This window comes from Anabrus simplex, chromosome 6 (assembly GCF_040414725.1).
Source record: "Anabrus simplex isolate iqAnaSimp1 chromosome 6, ASM4041472v1, whole genome shotgun sequence".
Taxonomy (NCBI): Eukaryota; Metazoa; Arthropoda; class Insecta; order Orthoptera; family Tettigoniidae; genus Anabrus; species Anabrus simplex.
Window position 1 is genome coordinate 151,796,006 of NC_090270.1, and position 27,302 is coordinate 151,823,307.

The 27,302-nt window shown below is 36.6% G+C and overlaps 1 protein-coding gene across 2 annotated transcripts in view; it reads right to left on the reverse strand.

The window, feature by feature from the left end:
• Window positions 1-2,605: 2,605 nt before the first annotated feature.
• frj (farjavit) overlaps window positions 2,606-27,302 on the reverse strand; it is a 122,653-nt gene continuing 97,956 nt past the window's right edge. For both annotated transcript variants that reach the window (XM_067149984.2, XM_067149982.2), the window contains exon 8: window positions 2,606-9,599. In XM_067149984.2, coding sequence (XP_067006085.1) covers window positions 9,384-9,599 — 216 coding nt within the window. In that variant the 3' untranslated portion in view covers window positions 2,606-9,383. The remainder of the gene's footprint in view (window positions 9,600-27,302) is intronic.

A 27,302-nucleotide genomic window follows, 5' to 3' on the forward strand; every position in this document is an offset into this window, starting at 1 on the left:
GTTCATTATCCCGCTAGATCTCCCGATTTAAATCCCTGTAATTATTACCTGTGGGGGATGCTGAAGGGAAAAGTGTATGTGAACAACCCTCACACAAGAGACGGACTACAAGAGAACATTGCACAAGTTATTTCAAACATCACACAGGCCGAGATTCACCGAATGTTTGCAAACCTGTTTACGAGGTGTCAGGCATGTTTGACAGCTGAGAGGCAACATTTTGAACATCAAATGTAATGCCAGGTAGGTTTTAGACTAATACTTTCACCAGAAATGGCTTTCTATAAATGTGAACTCCCACAATGTAGTGGAGAGGAAAGGTGCACGTTATACCAGCTAATAACCAAGTGTCGTTGTACCAGTTGTGCCGTGCTCTAAGTGGTGCTGCGACCAAAGCTAAAAAAATTTAAAAATTTTAAAAATGTACATTATGGTTTTGCTTTTCATATGCCATCTTTCTCCTTTCTTATTATTGAGGATTTTAAAATTGGAAACATCATACATCCACAATCCAAATTTTCATTTGAATGTAGGATATAATGTGTATACAAAGGATCCGTGTGTTAACGGGAGAAATGCACCACTGCACTGCGAGTGGCAAACATTGTAAGTTAACATGTGCCACCGTGCAAATATCTGCTGTAGTCTCACCACATGTTGCCATGGCCGACTAAATGATAACAGTGGGATTTCAGAGTGTTTTATATTACAGCAATCGACCAGACTCTTCCAAACTTGCAGAAAGAAAAACAGAAAAACAGTTCACAGGAAAGAGCAACACAGTAATAACTGATAAAATGATAGGAGAAACATCGGCTCGCTAGGTACCGGTAACCTACCATTTCACGATAAAGACAACGTAATGACTCTTCCAAAAGGTTAATGGTGCTAGGGAGACGACTAATTGTTCTTGTGAAGGCCCTCCATCGGAGAAATGTAAGTATATTTCAGCTGTTATTTATGCATTAAACTCAGATTAATGTGACATTTTAAGGTTGCCTAAACTGACTGGATTTCTTTTATTTTTGGATGTTTCCCACAAATAGTTCAAGAAATTTGGACTTTTTTTCCCTAGATGCCTCTATCAAAGAACTGATGTCATGCACTCTGGTGCAAAGTGGAATAACTAGAAGTTTAAAGAAATTTTGTGTTTATAGGTTTCCTGAACTGAACTGACTTTTCTTAATTTTGATACTTCAAGGGTTGCAACACTTCTTACTCATCCTGCCAGCATTGGTTTCTGACCAATTAGAAATTTTGTATATTTATTTTTCAGCCAATCATAGGCTTCTTGTAACCTTTTATCCATCCAATAAAATGAGAGGGTGTGTCTGGATTTAGTGCAGAGCCTTCTCAAAAATTCCTCTTGGGTATAAAAGCTTTGGCTTTTTCGAGTTAACTTGTCTTTCTGATCGTCGTCTTATTGAGTGTGTATGTTAAGACAGGAGGCGGGGGCCTCATTCTTCAGCAGGCAGAACATCAGCTAAGGTAATGGCCAACAGTTTTTCCATCTAAGTAGTTGTGTCCGCAAGCTGACATGAGAGGAAGGTTCCAATCTTTAACTATGTAACTGTCAATTTCCAAAAATGTAAACTTTCTTCCTTCTAATGTAAAAGTTCAAGTAAGTCAAGTACTTAAACTATAATCCAGGGATAGAGAGTGCATTACCCTCTTGATTTCCCCTTTCAATTTTAGAGGCGACTATGATTTTGTAACCATTTCCGCTTGTGACTTGTAAATTAACTTGTCATCTAGTCACCTCAGTAGTGTGGGATTAGCCTCTGCATCGTCAGGCCAAAAGCCCAAGTAGGGTTTTAACCTCTTAATTTCAAGGAGCGCAAGTGTCCGCCTCCATACATTTTGTTTTTGGGGCCAATAATTAAAGCTGTTCATTTCCATAAGGGCCCAGTATAAACAGTACAAGATACCCCTATGTAAACTAATCGATATGGTGTTGTAAATTGTAGATTGTACCTAGAGAGGCCTGAAAGTGTAAGTTTATTGAACAAAGATGCTCTAGTGAAAGCATGGTTGCCTTGAGTAGGCTGTAAGGGTTTGGGAGTGCGGTCTCCTTGGCAGAAATTGTAGAGCATTTCCTTCAAATGTAAATATATTTGTGTGATATTGAATGATGCCTTTGGAAGGCCATATATTGTAACCTCTGGAGCAATAGTGCTCTTGATATTTGTAATCTAAAATTTCCTGTAAAAGAATTCAGAGATTTGTCTCCTTGTTTATCTGTCTAATGCAACAGTTGCGATATTGGGACCTTGGTAAATTATGGGCTTGAAGTTCAAATGATAACTAGTCTTTTCTAGGTTTTTCCTGTTTTTTTCTATTTTGTACCTAACTACCTCTACCTGAAATCTTATTGTTTATTAAAATTTAATATCTAAAACGAAATATAATCTTTATTTTAAAGTTTTAAATCAATCTTTGACTCTCATAGATAGACTCATTCCAGCCCGCACCTTCTTTCACCTCTGTGATCCACGAAAACATGGTAACAATTATTATTATTATTATTATTATTATTATTATTATTATTATTATTATTATTATTATTATTATTATTATTATTATTATTATTATTACACTGGCTATTATTAAGACTGTGGTAATAGAATACAACAGGAAGTCTACTGTTATGATGGGTATGCTTTAAAAATGTGGTCTACTGCAGCTTGCTTTGCAAATATAACATTGCTATAATAATTTGTTTGTAATTGTTAACCTTTTTGTAAAATAATTAAAATAAGCTTTGTAAATAATTATTTTGTATTAATTAAAATATTTAAATCCTGAATTAGTACTTGGGATGAACTGCTAAGCTCCACAGTCTTTTCAAATCAATTCTGTGAAGTCGTAAAGAAAAGCTCAGTATTACAGTATCTATTAATGCAGCGAACAATATGCGCATAGTTCCTCCAAAACATTATGATGTTAAAAAATAATAATCTGAAGATAGCACTATAAAATGATTGAATAAATGCATGTAAACATTACACGTATTCCAGCTTCTTACGATGAGCTGTTGATGAACAGGCCTGTAAGTAGTTCTAGTAATATTCACCTGCAGCAGCATATTGCTATACACATGGAGCCTATAGAGCCAAATTTTCAAGTGAATGTAGACTTTCATCATCATCATCATCATCATCATCATCATTATGGACAATAAATCTAAGATTGTTACCTTCTCAGTGATTTTTTGTATAAGAAAAACATTTAAGTTAATTTTTAAATCTGTAACATGGTACTTTAATGGTATATTTTAAAAAATTTGCTACCTTGAGTGTTGAGTGTTGTGACAAAATCAAACAGAGATAAGGAAACAACATTTCCAATTATTTCACTTTACTTTTTTTCTTTAAAGCAAATGGGTATACTTAAAATTGTTTAAGTGATTAGAAAAGGAGGAAACCAATTAAGAATGCATATCATCTCACCAAATAGAAATCATGTCAAATTCTGAACCAACCTCCATAAATTTTTGCTATTACAGCATTTTCTGATGAATAGGACGTGATAGACAGAAGGCATTATCACTGGCTCTTCATCAACGGAGCCACAGTTTGAACAACAGTCAATGCATGTTTGTGATATGAAAAGGCATGTCCCCGTCGTTAAGACCCGAAGTAAAATTGGACGTCCCATGGTTACGGTCACAAGAACAAAAGTCAGATACAACTGTAACATTGCTTGCATTGCACTTCCTGAAACTAGTACATTAAGTTGTTCCTCCCGCCGTTCTTAGTCACAGAATTGCCTATTTTTCAAAATAAGTGTGCATTCAATGCTTGTCCTTGTATTTATACCAATTACTAACAACCCCAGTTTTAAGGCAACATACATTACAGGTGAAGCAACAAAAGGAAACGGATGTGCAAACATTAGTAGGCTATCAGCATACTAATGACATCTCTAAAGGACCTAAATCAGATTTCAGAGTGTGGGGATAAAAAACAATTCAGCATTGTACAGAGGAAACAAAGTGACACTGAGAGGGAGCCCTGACACTATTGCTTCTGAAACAGGTCATTACCAGTAAACTACAGCAAAAAGTATGCGAATATGACTACAAGGGAGAAAATGATGAAATACAATGTTTACAAACGAGATCAAGTAAAATATGAATTAAGGATACTGAGTAATACATTTTTGCTTTAAATTATTCCCTACCCTTCTACTAGTTAAAAATGTGTTGAATATTTTTATTCAAGTATTCTATGAACTTTTCTACTTCAATAGATTTTGGAAAAAAAAATGTTAATACGCCTGGGTTAAATGACCACAGAAATATAAGTAATGAAGAAAATGATCTTGGAAAGAATTATTTAAAGGTAATATGCCCTTAGGAAACCCTATTACTGGGGGGAAAATGTCCAGGAATGTTAATCAATACTAAGTATACTCTAAGAAGTATGGTACATGAAATTAAATTCATAAATTTTTCACTTTATACTGATGATTATACTCAAAGATTGTGGTTTTAAACTATATTTCAAGTTAATAACTCATTTCAATGTCTTCATCGATGGTAATATTGTTTCATATTGGGAAAAGATCATTTTTAAACAATGTACAGTATGTATTTATGTAAGCCACCAATATATTGGCACTTATTTTTCCCCATTACATTCAAATCCAGATAAAATTCCAATGAAAAAACTTCCAATACAAGTACTAATGGTCTTCAAGAAGCTCTTTTCAGTGACCAAAATTTTCTATGAACATCTGTTTTAAAAATACTGACAATAATAAAATGGTTCATAACATTCATTTTATAATTGACTGCTATGCCAAATACAAATGGGAACACTTTTATTCTGAAACATTAACATTTGTAACTATAGGCATTAGCCACAGCTACTCATAGGATTACTAAAAATCTCAATACATACTGGTATTTACAATGCTGAACACAACCAAAATAATCTCTGAAAAAAAAAAAAAAAGATGCTGTGTTGAAGGCTATGAAGGACATGAGACATTAACAACAAACCCTAATGAAAACTGCTTCTAGATTCTACTTTCCATAACTAAGAGCAGTTATCCAATTGATTTGGAAATCATACAAGGCACACACTTTCTGCAATATACATATCACTAACAAAGTGCATATACAATTTATAATAACATTTCAACAGTTTCTTCTTTTACTTATCACAAATGAAAATATTTTACTTTAGAAGTTGTTTCTCACTTCAATAATTATAGTACTAGAATTACCATCTGAGTAAAATAAAATCAATTATGGTGCTGTTTAGATGGAAGAATAAAGAACCCTACAAGATGAGACAGATCAAATCAAAGTTTAAAAATCGGCAATCAAAGCAAGATCATAGGAAGACAGTTTAGACTTCCTATTACACACATACTAACATAAGATCAGAATTAATGGGATATGTGGAAGCAACTCTAATGAAAGTCTGTCATTAGTTACTATTCATAGAAGTACTCTGCTTTAAAATGGTGACCTACTACAAATACTAGAGAATTTTATCTTACATAAGAATCAGTCGTAATCACTGACCACTTCCGTTTTTGAAGAAGCTATTATCTGACTAGGACAAATATACATTGAAATTCAAATTAATATGGTGATCTGATTTTAAAAATTACTCTAAAAAAATCTATGTAATATAAAGTAGTACCGGTAACTTAATGAATTAAAGATCACAATAAAGTCTTGGAATAATTAATCTCAAATTTGTTATAGCTTTTCGCACACCACCAAACTTTCTGTTCAAATAATGTAGCTTCGATTTTCACTTGCTGTCTCTGCAGCTAAATTGTTAAATAATGAAGGAAGTTAACTCCTATTTTAGGCCTATCTGTCAATAAACTTTACTATTAAAGCATCCTTTCAGAAAAGTGAAGCATCATCGAGAATTGTAATTGTATTAAAATTATCTACAATACCTGTGTTCATTAATAGTGAAGTGAAAAGTGATTGTGTTAGAAAAAGGGTGGACTAATTCTGGAAGTAAGAATGAAGATAAAAAAAGAAGTTTTAACTGCAGAAATGCTCATGATCCTGATCTACAAACAGGGGAAACAAAGTATGTTGACTGGAAGAACATAGCCTATTAAAGGCTCAATGATTTACCTACCTCCATTATCAGAAAAAAAAAAATGACAATGGCAAAAGCCTCATTTCTGGGCACAAAATTTGACTTTGATGAATCAACAGGGAGGTAGAAAGTTCTCGCTGAATCTCAATCAAAGATGTTAATCTAATTGAATGACTGGATAACCTCATGGTTTGAAAGGTCAATATACACAAAAACTGGTCTGAATATTATCAATATGATATGCATGAAACTGATTTTCTATGAAAAATAAATGGGCCTCAATACCAAAATCTGTAAAATTTGGAAGGCAGAGTATTTTTATGTATAACAGTTAAGATTTCTTTATCTCACAGATATTTGGCTCTATATTTACTGGAGAAATTTTTCTTACTTATTGCTTAATACTGAATGGCTCAGAGCCAAAATGCTAATCATCTGAGTTAATGCCATCTGGGCAACTAGTGTGTCTGTTCTTGCCAAGGGGTGGTGCCACTGTAATTACTAGCAGTCAGCATTCCTGTCAGTGAAATCAAAACTCTATGTAAATTATTTAGAATGCCGAGAGAATTGAGAATAATACGTACTTAATGGGTTCACCCAAGTTCTTTTACATGCGAGCATGAACGACATGGCCTACTATGAATATTTCCATCCTTGGCTAAGATCAAGCCCTTCCAGTCTTCAATAAGCAAAGCTAAAATATTAACCACTCAACCATCAGCAGATTCACTGACTGGTCACCATTCAAAAGCAGTTAGAACTTACTGGCTGAGTTTGGACTGTCTGTAGAAATAATTTAGTATGTCATCGTGACATGAGAGAGCCAGAATTTTGACCTAAAAAGAGATTGTTTAACATAGTAGAACATCTACTGCCATGATTCCTTTGCATTTTAGAATAATACATGAATGTTTAAAAAAACTGCATCAAGATCCAATTCTGAAACCTTGATGTTTGAATAAATTAGGCAGGGAGACTAGAAAGGAAGACTGACCATTTGAAATCATGCAAGGAGACATCATCAAACAGTGAGTTATATTTAGTGACTCTAAATCTGACCCCTGATTAGAAAGGACATTAAATCTATATAAATGGAAGAACTACAAGTATCATTCATTTCACTAACTTGCTTATACATACATAAAATGAAAAGCTTACTGAAAATCTGTCTCAACTGACTACAAAATATCTGTCTTAAAAACATACAGAAATGATATGTAACATTCTAATGGACTGATTATTCTGTAACAGATTACTATTAAAAGAAGAAAGTGGTAACGTTCTACCATACATTATCAATTACTAACATTAAAACTCTAGCAACATTCCTAAAACATTCTGAAAAGCTGGCGTCATATTTTTCCTGCAAAAATAATTTTCTTTACAAGTATAAATTTACTTCTGACAAAATCACCAAAGAAGCAGAGTGCAATAAATATCAGGAGAAACTTCTAAGCATCATGGTTCACAATGACAAAGGTATCTCAAGAGATATACAGACAGAACGAAAGGGTGACCATGAACAATTCCATCAAGTTTAAATGCAGAAAATGTGAACAAAGATATTGTATCTTCATCAACACTAAATACCAGTACTGAAGTGCAGAGTTACTTGCATAACAAGCCTAAAGATAGTAAAGAGTGTTAACAACTTGGAAGTTAACTTCACAAACAAACAAACAAACAAACAAACAAACAGTTGTATGACAAAATGGTTGCAGGCAACAAATGTAGGTCTTATGGCGATGATGGGATAGGAAAGGGCTAGGAGTGGGAAAGAAGTAGCCATGGCCGTAAATTAAGGTACAACCCCGGCATTTGCCTGGTATGAAAATGGGGAAACAACAGAAATCCATCTTCAAGGCTGACGACAGTGGGGTTCGTACCCATTATCTCCCAAATGCAAGCTCACAACTGCGCGCCCCTAACCGCACGGCCAACTTTCTCTGTCCCTAGATCTTTAAGTCCGTTGTTGATGAGTCGTGAAACTGTAGCATTATTTGTCTATTCCACTGGTTTGCAGTAAATTAAATCAGACTTACATGGAGCTTCAGGATCCAATTTACTTGCTAGGAGATTTGCACAAAACGACCCAAGGCATCGGTCAACTCATCAACAGCAATCCGTATGTATGGATTACTAATCTGTTTGGTTTGAGCAAGTGTTCTCTTTTACGGGTTGCTTTTGTCAAGCACCCATCCCAGCCAAAGGATAACTTTCACTTTGTGTCTTTCTCCGTAATAGCAGCAACATGTCACACTGTACCATTATTTCTTAAGGGATGTACAAACCCTCAATAAAGCTAAGGGATGCGATTCTTTGACAGAATATCTCACTTTAAATTATTAAATAATTTTTAGATGTTAAAGATGTACAGGCTTTTTGAACTATTTTCAAGTGTTTAATTAAAAAACTTAAATCGATGTAAAATTAATGAAAAAAAATGTGTTTTCTTTCAAATGAGCAAGTATCCTTCAAAATATTTAAAATATGTAATATTTATCAAAATATTTATTATGCATCAAAAAATGTAAAAATTTGTAACTTTAAACTACTGGAATAATGGTCCTTTTAGTGTGATTTGCCAACATTTTACTTTTCTTGTAGCTACATATATGGGAACAGAATAGGTAATTACATATAATCCAAGCTCTAGTGATGGAGTGATGCAGATAAAGAGTAAATTGGGGAGAAATCAATTTTGTCCCAACCCAGCTGTATCTGGAGAAACAGAAATGATGAAGATGACTAAAACATAGGAATTAAACACAGTTTCTAACTCAAACAGATAACATTCAGTTTGAAGTTATTCCCTCTATTATTGCACTATCTTATTTGTAAAGTACTTTGCACAAGATCCACATTTTCTTATACAGTTTAATACGTTGTTTAACAACAAATTTCATAACTATAAAATGCAATCAGTAAAACTTCGTGGTTGCATAAATGGCAAACCCTGTATATAGATATTTTTGGTTTACATATCTCAATGTTGTACACCGCTCATTAAAAAATAATATTCTTTATCAAAATGTAAAGGAATATTTGATATTTGTACACACAGGTATGGCCAAGAAGCCAATACACTACATTAATATTTAAAACAAAGACCTAAACCCTTATTTAGGTACGATAACTCATAATCATAAATGGCACTGGCAGTGTCACTGCTCTTGTGATCATTCACACACAGAGCAGAATAAATGTTTAAAATATTATTCTACAACAACATGGAATACTCTTGTACACCAGGTTTTACATAATAATATAGATAACAAGCTTCAAATTTCTCAATGAAATGACAACTCATTGCTGCTTGCTAAGTTTCTCCATTTTCTTACGATTCTTAGCGATAAGAAAACCAACTGCATATAAAAAGATCCAAAGTAAATGCCATGCAAAATATATTGATTTCCAATAATAAAAGGTTTTACCAATTTCTAGCATATAGAAAGCAACTGCCATGTATGCAAAGGCTTGCATTTTGAAGAAACGGAAGATAAATCCCCATAGTGTGGCAGCCTGTGAAAAAGAAAAGGAAAACATTGTTTAATAGTAAACAAAGAAAAGTTTAGGAGTAGACAGGAACTTGCCCAAAACTTTATTACAAAAGATTTGCAAGATGAAATCATCATCTAACATTATTCTGGGCTGTCATGCTGCTATCTATAATTAACATCCGCTGCTGTACAATGAATGTAATCGTACATTTAGTGCCTTTTCTTAACACCAGTAAGTTTGATTTCATGATATTCTGTTCAGAGGTTTCCAATAATCTTCTAACAGTAGAAGATCAAATAGTACAATCACTAAAAAATTATTGAGTGGGAAGAGAGAGGAGAATGGAATTTGTCTAACTATATTAAATTGCTCAACAGCATTTTCTTCAGCGATGATAACTGTCTTGGATAAGTTCGTAACACAAATAAATAATAGATTTTATTTTGCCATTACTTAGACCTATTATTTGAATCCTTTTCTGTTGAATACCCCTCTCAATGTTATTTTCAAGAGTGAGATGTTTCTTTTCTTGCATCTCCCACTTTACTTCATGTTCACTGTTTGGAATATCTGCTCATTATTCCTTTTTACCTGGTATGGCCATACATGCTGTTCTGAACCACAAATCTATATCTAGGCATTTTATTCCCACAGAGAGAAAGCTCACCACAAAATCAACAAAGAAATGTATGTTCGATCATGAGCAACAGCATGAGCATCAGCCAGTGCAGCATGTGGCCAGCTGAGCTGTCTTGCTTGATAACCTTGGGCGGTGCACCACCACAGTACACCGACGTAACCCTCGCTCACATGCAACCCTGCTAGTAATAGCGGCGTATCACACAGCAGTATCTGGGTGAGCATAATGCCATTGTTTTATGAAGCATGTTTGTAAATACAGTACCTTTCATGAATATCAAAGTTTGAGACTTAAATTTTTTTTTTATCTGCTTTACATTGCACTGACACACACAGGTATAACGGCAACGATAAGATAGGAAAGGGCTAGGAGTCAGAAGAAAGCAACCGTGGCCTTAAGGTACAACCCCAACATTTTCCTGGTGTGATAATGGGAAACCATGGAAAACCACATTCAGGGCTGACAACTATTTCCCGAATACAATCTGATAGCTACGCGACCCAAACCACTTACTTGGAACTTAGAAAAATCTGCAAAATAATTATTGAGAGGACATCCCCATTAACGTAAATTATGGGAGTTACATAAACATCACAAACATGTCCTGTGGTTTTGAAAAGTATTAAGGCTACATTTAGTACTGAGTATCCTAAGATATAGGCTAATAGAACAATGTTTAACATAGTTCTATACATTATTATTGTATTTTGATTTGTGCTCATCAGCAAATGTATACCACTATTAATGCCAAACATTGTTTTTACATTATTTAGATTCCCGGCCATAACAGGCCGGGCATTTACAGCTTAAATTTAGTGCCCTTAGGCTACCAAGGAGACATTTATTGGTAAGTGATTTATGTAAATTGTTTGTGTTGTACATACTGCAAGTATATATATTTTTAAATTTTTATACGTGCTTTACCCAGTGCAGGGCACAACCTGGAACACACAGAGAAAACACTAATTTGAATATCCCCTTCCTGATACCCAGCTTATCCACTCCACTCCACTCCCCTCCCCTACATGTACTGAGTCACGCAAACCACTCTACTACACTGCTTGTCAACTGCACAGCACAAGTAAACAGCTAATACCATGTGGTCCTCAGTCACATACCGTTCTCATGTCTGTACTCCATTAACTAGTAAAGATTGTAATCATTTCTGCATACCCCATGCATTTTCCTTGGGAATTTAAAATGCTAATATTAACACTCTTCACCACTAAATTCAGTACACTATGTCACAGAACACAAGAGACATGAAGAAGTTAGCACTTGTGATTAACCAAATGGTTTAGAAAAAAAATGGATGATAGATCCTCTTATATTACTGGATGTATTATGGCCAAAAATTATCTGTAACTTATTTTCAACATCTTGCACAAAACTTTCCTTAGTGCCCTTTGTATTATAGTAATAACACATGGGGAACAGATCAGAAAGGAGAAATACAATTTTTTGGTATGCAGGAGCAGGTATTCATACCATGAATTTTTGGCATATTATTCAAAATGTCCACTGTATTACTTGAACAGAGGACTTAAATGTTCCTGCTTATGCATGATGATGTTGGGAAAACTGGCTACAATAGTCTTCAAGGCTCTTTTTATGATATGAATATTAGGATGTCTCTTCTTACAGACCATTTCCTTAAGCACTGACCACAATTTGTAGTCCACAGGATACTGATCCGGACTACCAGATGACCAATCAGCAGTAGAAACTCCATCATATGAACAAAGATTGACTGAAGGGTTGACTAGCCTGTAATTACCATTCCGGTAAACTAAAAGTGATCACCGACATAATGGACCAACACAAAATTCTTATCATGGGATTACAGGAAATTAGAAACACTGACCAGGATGCCTTGGAATCTCAAGGGTACAGACTTTATAAAGGTATACCCGGGAAGAGAGTGATGAAGAATGTCCCACAATTTGGAACAGGATTTTTGGTCAGCCTTAAAATAATAAACTCAGTTCAAGAATTCAGATCACAGTCTCCACGACTCTCAACGCTCACCTTAAAGGCATCTAATAAAATCTATACTATAATAAATGCCCATGCTCCCACTAATGATAAAAACAACTCCTCAAAAGACCAGGAGGAAACAGGAGAATTTTGGGACCTATTGGACCAGACCATAGATAACATCCCCAAACACCATATAAAATTATTAATAGGCGACTTCAACGCTCAACTAGGCAGAGAAAGAAAATACCGTGACATCATCGGAAAATGGCCAGCACACAAGAAAACAAATAAAAATGGAGAGAGACTAGTTGACCTGTGTAGAAACCATAATTTAATCTCAAAATCTACATGTTTTAAGAGGAAACCTCAAAAACTCAAAACATGGAAACACCCTGACTACACTAAAGGAGAATGGCAACTGGACCACGTCTGCATGGACAAATACCACCACAAAGAGATCTATAACGTCAAAGTCCTCCGAGGAATAGACACAGGTTCAGATCACTACGTAGTTAAAATTAAAATTAAACTCACTCCCCAGAGGAGACAACAAAAGCAAGCCCTTAAAACTAAAAGAAAAATAGATCCTACCCAGCTAATCAACAACAAAAATTACCAGAAAGCAACTGAAAAAATAAAAATCACAGACAAACTTGAAGACTTAGTACACAACCTTAAACAAATTGCAGAAGACCTAGCTCCAATTAAACCACGTAAAAAACACCAATGGTGGAACAGTGAATGTGATGAAACAGTGGAGAAAAGACATCAGGCATGGCTATTACATCAGTCCCAAAAGACAGAAATATCCTATCAAAAGCTAGTAAAACAGAGAAAAGAAACTACCCAAGTCTTAAGAAGAATAAAAAGACAACATCATAAGGACACCCTGCAGTTAATTGAAGAACAATTCAGTAAAACTAAATCAAGGGACTACTACAAAACCTTCAGAAAGCAGCTCCAAAAATATGAACCCCCGACCCTACTGATGAAGGATGAAAATGGTAAGCTGGCCCATAACAATAAAGACAATGCAGAAATTCTGGCTAAACATTTCAACAAGCTTTTAAATTGTGAGGAACCTACAGAACTCCTTCATTTGGACACCAACACCCCGATAAAAACATCACCAGAAAACATCAATCCCCCCACAATAAAGGAAGTCTACCAAGCTCTGAATAAATTAAAAAACTACAAAGCGCCAGGAGAAGATCAGACCTTTGCGGAAATCTGGAAATATGCAGGAACCTCAGCAAAAGTTGCCCTCCATCAACAACTTGTCTCTATCTGGATTAAAGAAGAACTACCAGAACACTGGACAACAGCCCTCATTCATCCTCTGCACAAAAAAGGGGACAAAACCGACCCTAATAACTACAGGGGAATCTCTCTCCTAGACATAACATACAAAATATTTTCAATAATCATCCTTAATAGGATAAGTTTACAACTTGAGAAAGAACTAGGAGAATATCAAGGAGGTTTCAGACCCTGGAGGAGCTGTCCTGATCAGATCATGAGTCTTAAGTTGATAATGGACTATAACAGGAGAAGAAGCAGAGATATGGTGATAACATTTGTAGATTTCAAGAAAGCTTATGATTGCATCCATAGAGAATCTCTGTTTAAAATTTTAAGGCACCTTGGACTACACCCCAAATTAATAAACATGATAAAATTGACTCTCACCAATACCAAGTCAAAAGTGAAGTTTAGGGGGGAAACATCAGAGACATTTGAAATTAAAACTGGACTACGGCAGGGAGATGGGCTCTCACCACTATTATTTAACTGTGCTCTAGAAATGGTAATGAGGGAATGGTTTAGAAAATGTCCCCCCAAAATAAAGATTGGCCGAAAAATCAAAACAAATTGCCTGGGTTTTGCTGACGATTTAGCATTACTAGCAGTGGACATAAAAGAAGCAAAAACCCAGATATCAGAACTTCAAAACATTGCAAATAAAATTGGCCTCAAAATATCATTTGAAAAAACAGAAATTATGCCCCAAAAACCAACACAGCTAAAAGAAGTCACCATAAATGGTAATAAAATCAAAATAGTAACTCAGTTTAAATATCTTGGAGAAGTAATAACACATAACTTAAATGAAAAAATCTCAATCCAAGTAAGAACAAATAGATTAGCTAAAGCACAAAAATTAACATGGGATATCTACAAAAAGAAATGTCTATCAATAAATACAAAAATAAAACACTACAACACAGTTATAAAACCGGAAGCTACATATGCAGCAGAAACACTCTTTTACCTGAATAAACAATCAAAGACTGACAGACTTCAGAAAATTGAAAGGAGGATTGGAAGAACCTGTATCAACAAAAAATATCAGAAAGATGGACAGTGGCGGTTAATACCTAACAAAGTCGTGTACAAAGAGCTAGAACCCATTACAGATACTATGCGTAAGAGGAGACTGGGATTCTTTGGACATATCATGAGGATCCAGGACTCGAGACTTCTGAAACAACTAGTACAACACAATCTCGTCTCAAAAAATACCACAACAGGATGTAAATGGATCAGAGAAGTAAGAGAGGATCTGAAGGAAATAGGCCTTACAACAGAAGACACCAAAAATAAGATAAAATTGAATACAAAACTCAAGAATACAAACCTCCGCTTTACCCTTACACAAAACAAACCAACAACACGCACATTTTCAACTGAGGAAAGGGCACGAAGATCGGAGCGTCTGAAGAAGTACTGGGAGGACCGCAAAGCCCGAACAATCCCTTCAAAGAGACCTGAACGACGGACTGACTAAAGTGATCCTATGTGGTCATAAAAGAAGAAGAAGAAGAAGAATTGAGCTACTACAGCAACTCTCCATCCATCGCTCCTTCAAGCAAACAGTAATCAAATAAGTACTTCAGGTACAGTACTATACTCCAATACATTGCCTTTAGTATATCTGCAGAAATCTCATCAATTCCAGCTGCTTTTCTTGCTTTCAACTTTTTGTATCATTTTTGTAAATACCTTTATTAGCATAGGTATACATGGATGATAGGAAAACTTAAAATGGTCCACCTTTTCAATACAAAAATGTTATAGTTTATTTATAACATGTATTTGTACTTGGAACTAGTTTCAACGCTGATTTGCGTCATCATCAGCCAAAATGTGGGAATAGGCAAGCATTTAGGCATTTATATTACATAAGGCGTTACATTAAACAATACACATCTTACAAGGAGATAAAAACAGGGACAAGTATAGAAACAAATGAATCGTTGAGAAAACAAAAGTTATACATGTTAAAAAATAACCTTAACCACACATCTTGCAGTGCGAAAGTGTTCTTCTTGAATGATTCCTGAATATAAAACACACGTGCACACATTTCTGAAGAGCCAGCAGGCAGGACAAAGTAAAGTGAAACCTTAAGAGTTCTCATTTTTCTATGTTCTGACTAACTAATGAAGTCTCCCTTGAGTTCCTGATAAACATACAAAACAGGAAATTCTCCTTCACTCTCAACAATAGCTATAAAGACCAAAGGTAAAATTTCATTTTAGATATTGTGCAGAGACGTGAAAGCATGATTTTGAACATGAAATAACTCCTTCATATAACCCAGTTTTTTACACAAGGTGTGACATTAAATAATACACATCTTACGAGGAGATAAAAACAGGGAAGAATGTAGAAACACATGCATCGTTGAGAAAGCAAAGTTATACATATTAAAAATAAGCTTAACCACACAACTTGCAGTGCGAAAATATTTGCCTTGAATGATTCCTGAATACAAAACGCACACGCACACACTTCTAAAGAGCCAACAGGCGGGGAAAAAATAAGGTGAAACCTTAAGAGTTCTTCTGAGAAGAGTTCATCATTCTTTCTATGATCTGACTAACTAATGAAGTCTCCCTTGAGTTCCTGATAAACATACACAACAGGAAATTAAACAATACACATCTTACAAGGAGATGAAAACAGGGAAAGTTATACATATAAAAATAACCTTAACCACACATCTTGTAGTGCGAAAATATTCGTCTTGAATGATTCCTGAATACAAAACACACGCGCACACATTTCTGAAGAGCACGCAGGCAGGAAAAAGTAAAGTGAAACCTTAAGAGTTCTTCTGAGAAGAGTTCATCATTTTTTCTATGTTCCGACTAACTAATGAAGTCTCCCTTGAGTTCCTGATAAACATACACAACAGGAAATTCTCCTTCACTCTCAACAATAGCTATAAAGACCAACGGTAAATTTCATTTTAAATATTGTGCAGAGACATGAAAGCATGATCTTGAATATAATATAACTCTTTCATTTAACCCAATTTTTTTACACAAGGTGTTACATTAAACAATACACATCTTACGGGGAGATAAAAACAGGGACGAATGTAGAAACAAATGCATCATTGAGAAAGCAAAAATTATACATATTAAAAATAAGCTTAACCACACAACTTGCAGTGCGAAAATATCTGCCTTGAGTTTTTTTTACACAAGGTGTTACATTAAACAATACGCCTTATGTAATATAAATGCCTAAATGCTTGCCTATTCCCACATTTTGGCTGATGATGACGCAAATCAGCGTTGAAACTAGTTCCAAGTACAAATACACGTTATAAATAAACTATAACATTTTTGTATTGAAAAGGTGGACCATTTTAAGTTTTCCTATCAACCTTTCTCAGTTCAATACGGACAAAAATGAAATTCCTAGGTTTAAATAGGTATACATGAATACCTCGCTAGTATCAGTAACCTCCTCTACCTGAATATCATCATCCAAAAAGGTATTAGGCCATGTAGCCTGTTACGGTCTCAAATCCTCTTAGCTGGGTAACCAATACAGTGATTTCTTCTGGGCTGGTATTGCAAGATCTGATTTGAGATTCTTTCCCTTTCCATTCTGTTTACAGAGTCCTTCCAGTTCTTTTGGCATTTTCCTATGAATTTTAAGATGGGTTCTACCTTCAGTTCTTTCTTCACCCCCTCGTTCCTCTTGTGGTCACATCGCGTGTATCCTGCTGTATATCTCATGAATCTCATCTCAGCAGCAGTGATGGTCCATGCTGCACTTCTGTACAAGAGAACTGGTCTCACTAGTGTTATCTTTGTGTTTCTCAGGACTATAGATTGAAGTGATAGTATCTGTGGTTTTACTTAATTTTGCAATGCTGTTGTCAAGATCACATTGCTATCATATAATAGGGGGTACCCGAGGTAGTTGAAAGAGTTCATTCATTCTACTGGCTTTTGTTTTTTTAATTTCCTAAATATAGGGTTGCGGCAGTCTAGCTTAAGCCAGTAAGGAGGACAGACGTATCGTGTGGCGTGCGCCTGTTGAGTGGAGTGGAGTAGGGAAGCGGTAGGGTCAAGCGGTCGGCAAGGAGATAGATAGGATGAGTTGGGTAGACGTAGAAGTTATGAGGAAGGTGGTAAAAGAGGTAATACAGGAGATATGTCCGTTTGAGCAATTAAAGAAGATGCTTCAGGAACAAGTCCAGGAACACGAAAAGACGAGACAGTGGATCCAGGATTACATGAAAAATACGAAGGCGATGATGGAAGACAGCCAGAAAGAACTGGTGTCACTAAAAGAGAAAATAAAAAATATGGAATAAGAGATGGTAAACCTGAAGAAAGAAATAGAAGTTGCAGACAGGAGCGTAAGAAGAAATCCATATTTATTTATGGGGTGGAGGAAGAAAAGGCAGAATCTAAAGTGGACATTATTTACAAAGTGGTAGATGTCATACAAAAGAAAATGAAAATAAATTTCAGTGAGGTCGATATAGACAATGTGGAGAGAGTTGGCAAGGTGGGAGGGCACAGGCCCATAAAAGTGTTGCTGCTATCTTCATTGATGGCAGATATAGTGATAAGGAACGCTGGTAATATACGGTGTGAGAAAATTGGAGTTAAGAGAGATTTCGGAAGAGAAGAGAGTAGGAATTTCAAAATTCTTAAGAAACATTTTGTGAAAGCAAAAATTCAGGGATTGAGAGCGTATATTAGTGGCCAGATACTTGTGGTGAGCGACAGGAATTGGATCCGAAAGTGGACAGTTTCGAATCTGAAATCAATGGATGAGAGTTTGAGGCAGGAAGAAACTAGCAGGGCTGAGAGTTTGAGGAAAGAAGAAACTAGCAGGGCTGAGAGTTCGAGGCAAGAAGAAACTAGCAGGGATGATGTGCATATTATCAAGGGAGGAGCACCAAGCAGATGGGGTTCCTGGGAAGCGATCGTAAGAAGAGCTGAGGAAAGAGTAAATGCAAGAAGGATGGAAGAAGTCAGGAAATTAATAAACGAACTAGTGACGGAGGTCAGCGTTAGAGAAGAAAGCAGGGCGCAGGAAGATAAGATGGAAGAAGAAACCCAGGGGATGACAAGTGGACATAATCAGAGCGAAAATAATGGTCTGAGGGAGGAAGCAGAAGTAAGAAGTGCCTTGGCTAAAGGGAGAAGCTTGAGTTTGAAGGAGTTATGGGGTAAAAAGGGAAAAATGGTAGAAGGAGTAATTACGAGAAGTAAAAAGACAAGTAACAGTAGTAAGTAACCTGGTTTGCTTGTGTTATGATGGATGATGAGAGAGGTAGCGAAGTTTAGATGGTATTTACTCAAGTAATGGTGTCTGTATGTGTAGTGTAATTGTTATTGAAGTGATGGTGTCTTTAGGTATAAGACAGATGGATTATAAATGGATGAATGATAAGAGAGGTAGCGAAGTTTAAATGATATTGATGATAAGAGGGGTAGCGAAGTTTAGATGGTATTTATTCAAGTGATGGTGTTTGTATGTATGGATGAAGGACAAGAGAGGTAACGAGGTGATAAGGTGTTTTTAAGTGTATTGTAATTGTATGGTAATTATTCAAGTGATGGTGTCTTTAGGTATAAGATGGATGAATTGTGGAGTTCGATAGATGGATGATAAGAGAGGTAGCGAAGTTTAGATGATGGATGGAAATGAGGAGAGGTAACGAAGTTTAGATGGTATTTATTCAAGTGGTGGTGTCTGTATGTGTATTCTAATTGTTGAAGTAAATGTGGCATGGAATAAGATGGATGGTTTGTGGAGTTCGATAGATGGATGATAAGAGAGGTAGCGAAGTTTAGATGGCATTTATTCAAGTGAAGGTATCTTAATGTGTATTATAAATGTAAAGTAATTGAGGACTGGAATTGAAGTGTTAAGTATGAAAGGTGATGACGGATGGATGATAAGAGAGGCAGCGCAGTTTAAATGGTATTGGTAAGTGATTTATTAGTTAATAGTAGATCGGTAAGCAAAGTTGGTTGTAGATGATTACTTAAATTAGATTAAGCATGGTTGAATAAGACGAGCAGGAACAGATAAGTAGTGCAGTGATAAAGTTGCAACGTGAGCAGAGTACGTAGTAGCAGAATGTGAGTGCAACGGAAGTATGGAATCAGCAACCCAGAGGGAGTCAAGAAGAGGAAATGTAGGAGGAATGGAATGTGCAAAGGTTTGCGTGTTTACTCAGCAGGGGCACGAAGGTCTGTGACATTCATAATACAGCTTAAATTTCATATTCTGGGAAAACAATAGATATATTCAGGAGATAAGTTGAGCGTGACGTGAAGTGGCTGAGGATGACTACCGTGGTGACCTTCATTTGGGGCGTCACGTTTCCGGAGTATCCGAGGTGATTCATGCCATGTCCAAGAAGTATCATTATTTTACTAAATTGTTCTATTCATTTTCTGTTCATTTCGTGTATTATTTTCTTTTCTTTTTCTGTACAGTACATAGTGCGAATTTTGGCTTAAGCTGGACATTGTTATTTTTCTCTTTTAATGGATCAAATGGGTATTGTTACTGTAGATCTGGAGAAAAATAATAGATCAATCAACAAAAAAAATATAGGGTTGCCACTAGGACAAAGCATACTTCATTTTTCAATATACAACTTCCCATCACTGCTGAACAGGTTATAAAAAAATACTATGAAATAAATAATATTAGCATGAAATGTCTTTCACACACAGTACAAAAAGGAACTCAGAAGCATGAAGTTTGCACATGGTGTTATTGACTATATAAATGGTTTCTTAAAATCAATCTTGAACCACAGATGGCAGCTAACGCTTTTGTCAACAGATGTTTTTCTATACCTAATGAAACCCAAAACTGCGATAAGAATTTAGGAATTTTTCCCCGGGCTCCCACCATTAATCCTGTAACTGAAATATTTTGCAGTCCATATCTTTCTTTATAATACGAAACTGTAGGGTCATAAATACTCTTCTTGTCTACATCCAGTTCTTCCGGTTAACCAGAATTCAAATCGCACATTTGAGTACAATTTTCCACGGAATGATTCTCTGCCTTTGAAAATGAGTGTTTTTGCTTTTTTCAGTTCATATTTCCGTGTCATATCCAGTAGTTATTCTATTAAGGTGGTGTACGGAGCATTGCAGGGGGAATAAGCCACAATCCAGTTATACACCTCTGTTAACTGATTTCCATTCTGATAGTGTATTGTTAACTCTTACTGCAATTAAATTGTTTGTGCATAATTTGGATACTGCTAGGGTCACTTTTTTTAGGATTTCAGCAAAACTCAGTTAAGAAGTTTTTCAAGGGACCACAAAAAAAACCCTTCTTAAACAGGAAACTTCTTAAAAGGGGAAATGCCCGAAAACTTATTCTGTACTTTAAAATACATGTGAAACACACAGTAAACAGATTTTTTTTGCTAGGGGGCTTTACGTCGCACCGATACAGATAGGTCTAACGGCGACGATGGGATAGGAAAGGCCTAGGAGTTGGAAGGAAGCGGCCGTGGCCTTAATTAAGGTACAGCCCCAGCATTTGCCTGGTGTGAAAATGGGAAACCACGGAAAACCATCTTCAGGGCTGCCGATAGTGGGATTCAAACCTACTATCTCCCGGATGCAAGCTCACAGCCGCGTGCCTCTACGCGCACGGCCAACTCGCCTGGTAGTAAACAGATTTCCTTGTTTGTAAACAATACCGAAAAAGGCTGATATATAAGAGCTGCTAAAAGAAAGCCACAATATAAAATGTTGATTATTATTACATGCATTTTTAGAGATAAAGTAAAATAATTGAATATACTGTATTATAAAAATACTTGATAAAAGAAGGGAACATCATATATAAAACCTTGTACAAGAGATTAGAAGAAATACCAAGAACATTAAAACGGTAGAAGGTAACTGTACATTATGTAAATTACATACTGCGTTAGACATTAAATACATCTTCAAACACAGAAGTCTAGACTCCTACTTGGAAAAGCAGGGTTGACTGTTTCAGGCTGCTGCTGCTACTGCTATTACTACTACTACTACTACTACTGCCTGAATTTCCTTGCAGATCTCATCGATGGTCTGCTCCTCGCAAGTAATTACCGTGTCATCAGTGGCAATGAAGTCGTTTAAACTACTGGTAATCTCCATCTTCTCCTGCATAGTTTTCTAGCACCCTGGCTCTTCAGCACTAACTTCCATAAAAATGCTGTTGGTACCACCACCGAAGCCTGCTTTCTTGAAGCAATTTGCTATTATTACAGGCTCCACTGAATCCCATGATAAGGCAATGAAATGCATTTTGTCCAAAAGAGATGGTTCGTAGCAGTGGCGTACCCTGGAATCTCCACCGAGGCATGAAACTAGTAACCATGCAGTAGCACAATGTATTAAGTAAATTCCAATTCTATTCTTCTCACCCTAGTAACATGTAGGTTAACTCGACCCTGTGATTCTTTTTGCAGAATTCCTTGGTGACGTCACTGTAGAAGTCCTCATGTGTTTTCATCTCAACAAAAAGATACTTTTTTTATAGACATCATTCCTAATGCAGAGAGACAACTTTGACTTGAGACTTGCAGACGAACGATTTTATTCACTTCAGGGCCGAGAAAGAGCGTTCTACAGATGATGATGTAGCGGGAATAGTTGTAATCAATGTGCACAACTTATAAAACTCGAGAAGACCGCTGTGGAGACCACTGGTCAATAGGAATTCCTGGATTTGAGCCAGAATCTTATCTTTGAAGTGTTCATAAGTGAACATTGCCCTCAATTCAGATTTAAGTCGTACTATATCAAAATTTTTTCCATAAACTTCAATCAATTTACTGAATTGCTCTTCAGGAAAATCGCCAGAAAAATCGAGCATTTCAATGAAGGACATATATCCTAATGAAAAGAAGCAATATTTTAACTGTGCTAGACTAATATCAGGTGTTTCCAGGTAAACCCTCCTGTACTCATCTTTAACCAAAAATGAAATTTCTTCCTTTCTTCTCTTCCTTGGTGGATCAAATTTCTCTTCTGTTCTGCCCAGATGTCAGCAAATCCACTGTTTCGCATTATAGATACTTTAGTTTCTAAAGAATTCACTTCTCTGGTGCAATATGCAATGTCTAGGGTCTTAGATTGAAGGATGTTATATGTAACATGTCAATGAAAATATTTCATTAAAAACATTCAGAAGAAAATTGAACTAAAATTCCATTAACTTCGAAGAAACCTGCTTGGCTCATTAATTGCAGTTATCCCAGTTCCCAGGTTCCTCCAAAATACTTTCGTAAAGCTCTTGGAGAGGAACATGATATTCTGCGATGGTCTGTAATAAACGGCTAGAATAGTTCTGCCTTGTTGGAGCTAGTTTCGGAAACCTTTTCTTAAGGATACTGTCCAGCAGGTTAGTTCTCTTAGAAGAATAGCTAAAAAATGTTGCAAAGCCACTCATCGTTGCGGAGAATATACGACATTCTTTTGTGCATGACACGGCTTGAGAGAGGACTAAATTAAGCTAGTGAGCGTAGCAGTGGGCCTCAGGAACTACTTCTGTTAATTAAGCTTTCACACCATTCAGCTGACCTGCAAGCACCACTGCTCCATTGATAGTCTGCACAACTAATTTTTCGCAGCAGTCGAAGTTATCCGGACACTTAATCGCAACTCTCATGAATGCATTCGCTGTCCTATCAGAACTCACATTATAGAAACCAACAAATCTTCCAACAACATCACCATTATGAATATATCTGAGGCCAATAGTAACTGTGAAAAGTTCAAAACATCAGAAGTCTCATCGATCATAATTCCTACAAATTTACCTTCCCCAATCTGAATCTTTATTTCAGCAGTCATTACGGTGCAGATGCTTTGAATTAAATCATTCTGAATAAGTGGAGAGAGTCATATAAATACACTCGCTGTTGTGAAGTGACCGTATAATTTTTCATTAAACTCAAGACAACAATTTAATTAGTTCCATGTAATTCTCTCTGTTGTTAGATTCACTAGCCTCACTGCGCCCACAGAATGGTAACTATTGCTTTCCCAAAAGGCATTTCACTGCAGTCAGCTGTTTCAGAATTTCCCTATTTTTCTTAATGGCTTCGTTGTGCCTTAGAACATTTTCCTGCTTCTGCTTATCCAACTGCAAATCTATCCTAGTTTTACCATAGGTACCTAAGAATATCTATGCGTGGATATGACAATCTGATTTCTCGGGCCTCGCAATAGCAGTGTGCAGATTGTTTCAATCTACATATCCACATTTCTTGCTGTTCCAAGGGGAATTTCCAGCAACAAACAATAAGCAAAGCCAACAGAATAATTTGTTTAGTGACTCCGAGCCGCAGAGCCAAACAGTTTTACTGTAAGTATCTGGATTGAACGTGCGAACACAATTCTTGTTTTCTGTTTTTAAATTTGCGAGGGAAGGGAGAGGTCTCCTGGCTTTAACTATTTGAATCTTTTCATCAAACGAACGCAAAGTAAATGGCTTTTCAAACAGATTTACAATTATATCCGTTTTAGACTCATCCATTGTTAATACCACATATGCACAAAATATAATAAAACACCAAAAACAACGAATAGCACAGAAACAGCACATGAAGAATGAACTCATTAATCAGTAAAACACACAATGAATGAACTCACTAGTCAGCCACAACTCAAGTACTGGAGGTAAGTCACCCCAGTAGCATTGGTCACTTTCGTCACGTTGGGTTCTCGCTAGGGGGTAATCCGTGGATCCCGTTCGCTGTCAACTTGGACATTCCGACTTTCTCCAAGTTGCTAACAGATGGCATAGGGTACCACATGTATGGAAAGTCTGACCAAGTTAAACTGCAGCGACATCATGCAGAGGGTTTCAGAACTATGTCCACCACCGAATACAATTTTAGGATTGAATGCCTTACATCCTTAACTTCTCCATTTGCTGTCTCTTTGTTTCTAGAGTGGAATAGGTGGCAAGACTACACCGGCACCACACCTAGTCAAGCAACGGAACTAGTACAGTTCCGCAAAAAGTTTGAACTTCTGAGAGACGAAATCGTTAATACTTGACTTGAAACAACCTAAAATCGTACTTTAGACAGTTCTTTGCGTTATAACGCATGCAATGAATGCCTTGCATGCAAGGAAATTATGCCCCTGGTTTGTAGATGGATTTGCCTGCTTCCATGCGTAGCAGCATATGGCGAACAACTGATTTTTGGTACCTCTGCTTCAATACCTTAATGATTCCTTGGTCCACGGGCTGTAGTACCTTGTAGTATTCAGTGGGAAAAATTCTACCTTGATGTTCCTTAAATGGGGCCACTCCTTGGGATGAGCAGAAAAGCGGTTCATAAAAACCACAATCTTCCTGTTCTGGCTCCCCATATACTCTTCAAACAGGGAACTTGTCATCCACAAGCTGACTTGTTGCTGGTGTACTTGCACGGTAAAATCCTGACATTTGTGAAACAACGTGGCTTCCCAGACTTCCCTATCAGTAGAGGTAGTTTCTCAGTTCCATATTAGCACCAGCCAGTAACGTAACTCGCACTTAATTTTCCCCCATGGCAAGATTCTCCCTTCAAAACTAGAGATATCCAGGATAAGCTGGAAAAAAAAAGTGCAATTCATCGAGATTAAAAACGTTGCAAGGTTTGTAACTGCTGATTTTTGCAGGCAGAACTGTTTCCTTCTGCTCTCCCATTTCCTCCACACTTACACACTCTGCTTCGCCACAAATTGTTTTGTAAATGATGCTGGCTCGATTTTTAGAGCGGTCCAGCCACCCATTCGACGCAGTAAAAAGTACCTTTAATTTGCACGCAATTTCTTCGGCTTTCTCCTTCACAATAATCCCGCTCAAAGGTATGTTTAAACTTCACTGCTGTTTAAACCATATTAGCAGAGTTTGTTCTACTTCATCGTACTTTCCAGATTTAACTTTCTTGCAATTTGCTGAAGTATTCCCTGCAGAAGTCGTGATCTCTTCTTTCTTCACTATAGTGCCGTTCAACGTAGATGGTGGCATCCCCAGCTCCTTCACCAAAGCAACACGGGAAAGTGTAGATGACTCCACTTTCCTTATAATCTCCACTTTGTCCTTAATTGTTAGTGCCTTTTGCTTGATTTCTTTCCTCGGAGATCCGCTCATTTTCACTTAAAACGTTCGTACACTGATATTACAAATACAACTAACTTCACTGACTCCTATTCACACTAATTACAATGCTACACTACGCTTGGCAATCCATGCCTTAGGCTTACGCTTGGCAATCCATGCCTTAGGCTTACAAGACACACAGACAAGATGTATACTACAGTTTGTCAGCATGTGCTTTCTATCTTCCTCACACCCCCAACAGCTGCTTCAAGGTTAATGGCAGCAAATGGGAAATCTGGCAACTTATTCTTAGCGATTCTTAGAACCTAGGCCTATATCGCCTCTGCATTCCTACTGGTTGTCAAGGCAACAGGTGTAGTTTCTGGCTGTTTCGCAAATACCACATGGCCAAGCCGATTTTGAGTTTATTTTCCCATTTTAATCTTCTTCATGCTATAGGTAATGAAGAAAAGAAATGCAGGTACGAAGTTGCAGAAATGAGTGCATGGGAAAGTATCTGAGGTATTACGTGCGAGTGATGAAGGCGCAGTAGCAACAATAGCACAGCCCAAAAAAAAAAAAAACTATTTTTTCCCCGCAAGAATTTTATGTTGTGTCTCCTCATCCTTGTGCTACATTCTAATAATGCAATGTAATAATTACGAGTGACAAGAGAATACAATGTTCAGCTCGTAGAAAGGTAAGAATTAATTTTCAATTTTATGCCAACATGTGGTATCGCAACACAACTGTGTGTGTGTCAGGCCCCCTCCCACCAACACCCAGTTGGTTATCAACATTCGTTCAACTTCATAGATGATCAGGATTTTTTGGCTGGCTGTTTGGCGGCATAATGTGTATCAGCTGGCAAGTTAGCTGTTTCCTGCATAGAGTTGGGAAGTTCTTGTTTTGTAATAGTTTATTCACCTCACTAATAATGGACAATGAAAATCTTCAGTTCAAAAACCTAATTTCCTCTACAACAAGACTCATATAAGTACAGTATTATTGCAACAACAACGTAAGAGACAATGCCTGGAAGGAAATAAGCAAGAGAATGAAAAATCAAACAGGTTAGAATATTAAATTTCGTGGTAAATGAGGCTTATACTTAATTTATTTGCAATTATTGTTCACCTTATTTCAGAATCATATTATCTTGTTGAGTTCATATACAGTACAGTATGCCAGCACGATAATTGACATCGCTTGGAATGTATGTAACTTTAAGTGTTATTATACATTACTAGCTGAAGTACCCGTGCTTCGCGACGGAATTCTCAGAAAGACTGACTTTATGGTTTTCCTAACTGAAGTCAACATAGGTCATTACAAAAACGTCAGTAGGAATGTACCTATTAAAATCAATGTTATAATATAAAATACTTGATCAGATGAAAAACCGCACATTTTCTCACTTTTAACGAACAGTACTACGGTACCGATCTAACAGTCCAATGTTCCAAAGCTGGAATGACCAGGCCGCAGACTGCCGTAAACATCCCTCTGCCATTATTCCGTTCAGTGCCTCAGAGTAGGGATTGAATAGCTCGAATGCTATGATGAACCAGAGGAATGGTTTGGTCCCTACTTCTTTTTTTTGCGTCGCACCGACAGAGATAGGTCTTATGGCAATGATGGGATAGGAAAGGCCTAGGAAGTGGAAGGAAGCGGCCGTGGCCTTAATTAAGGTACAGCCCCGGCATTTGCCT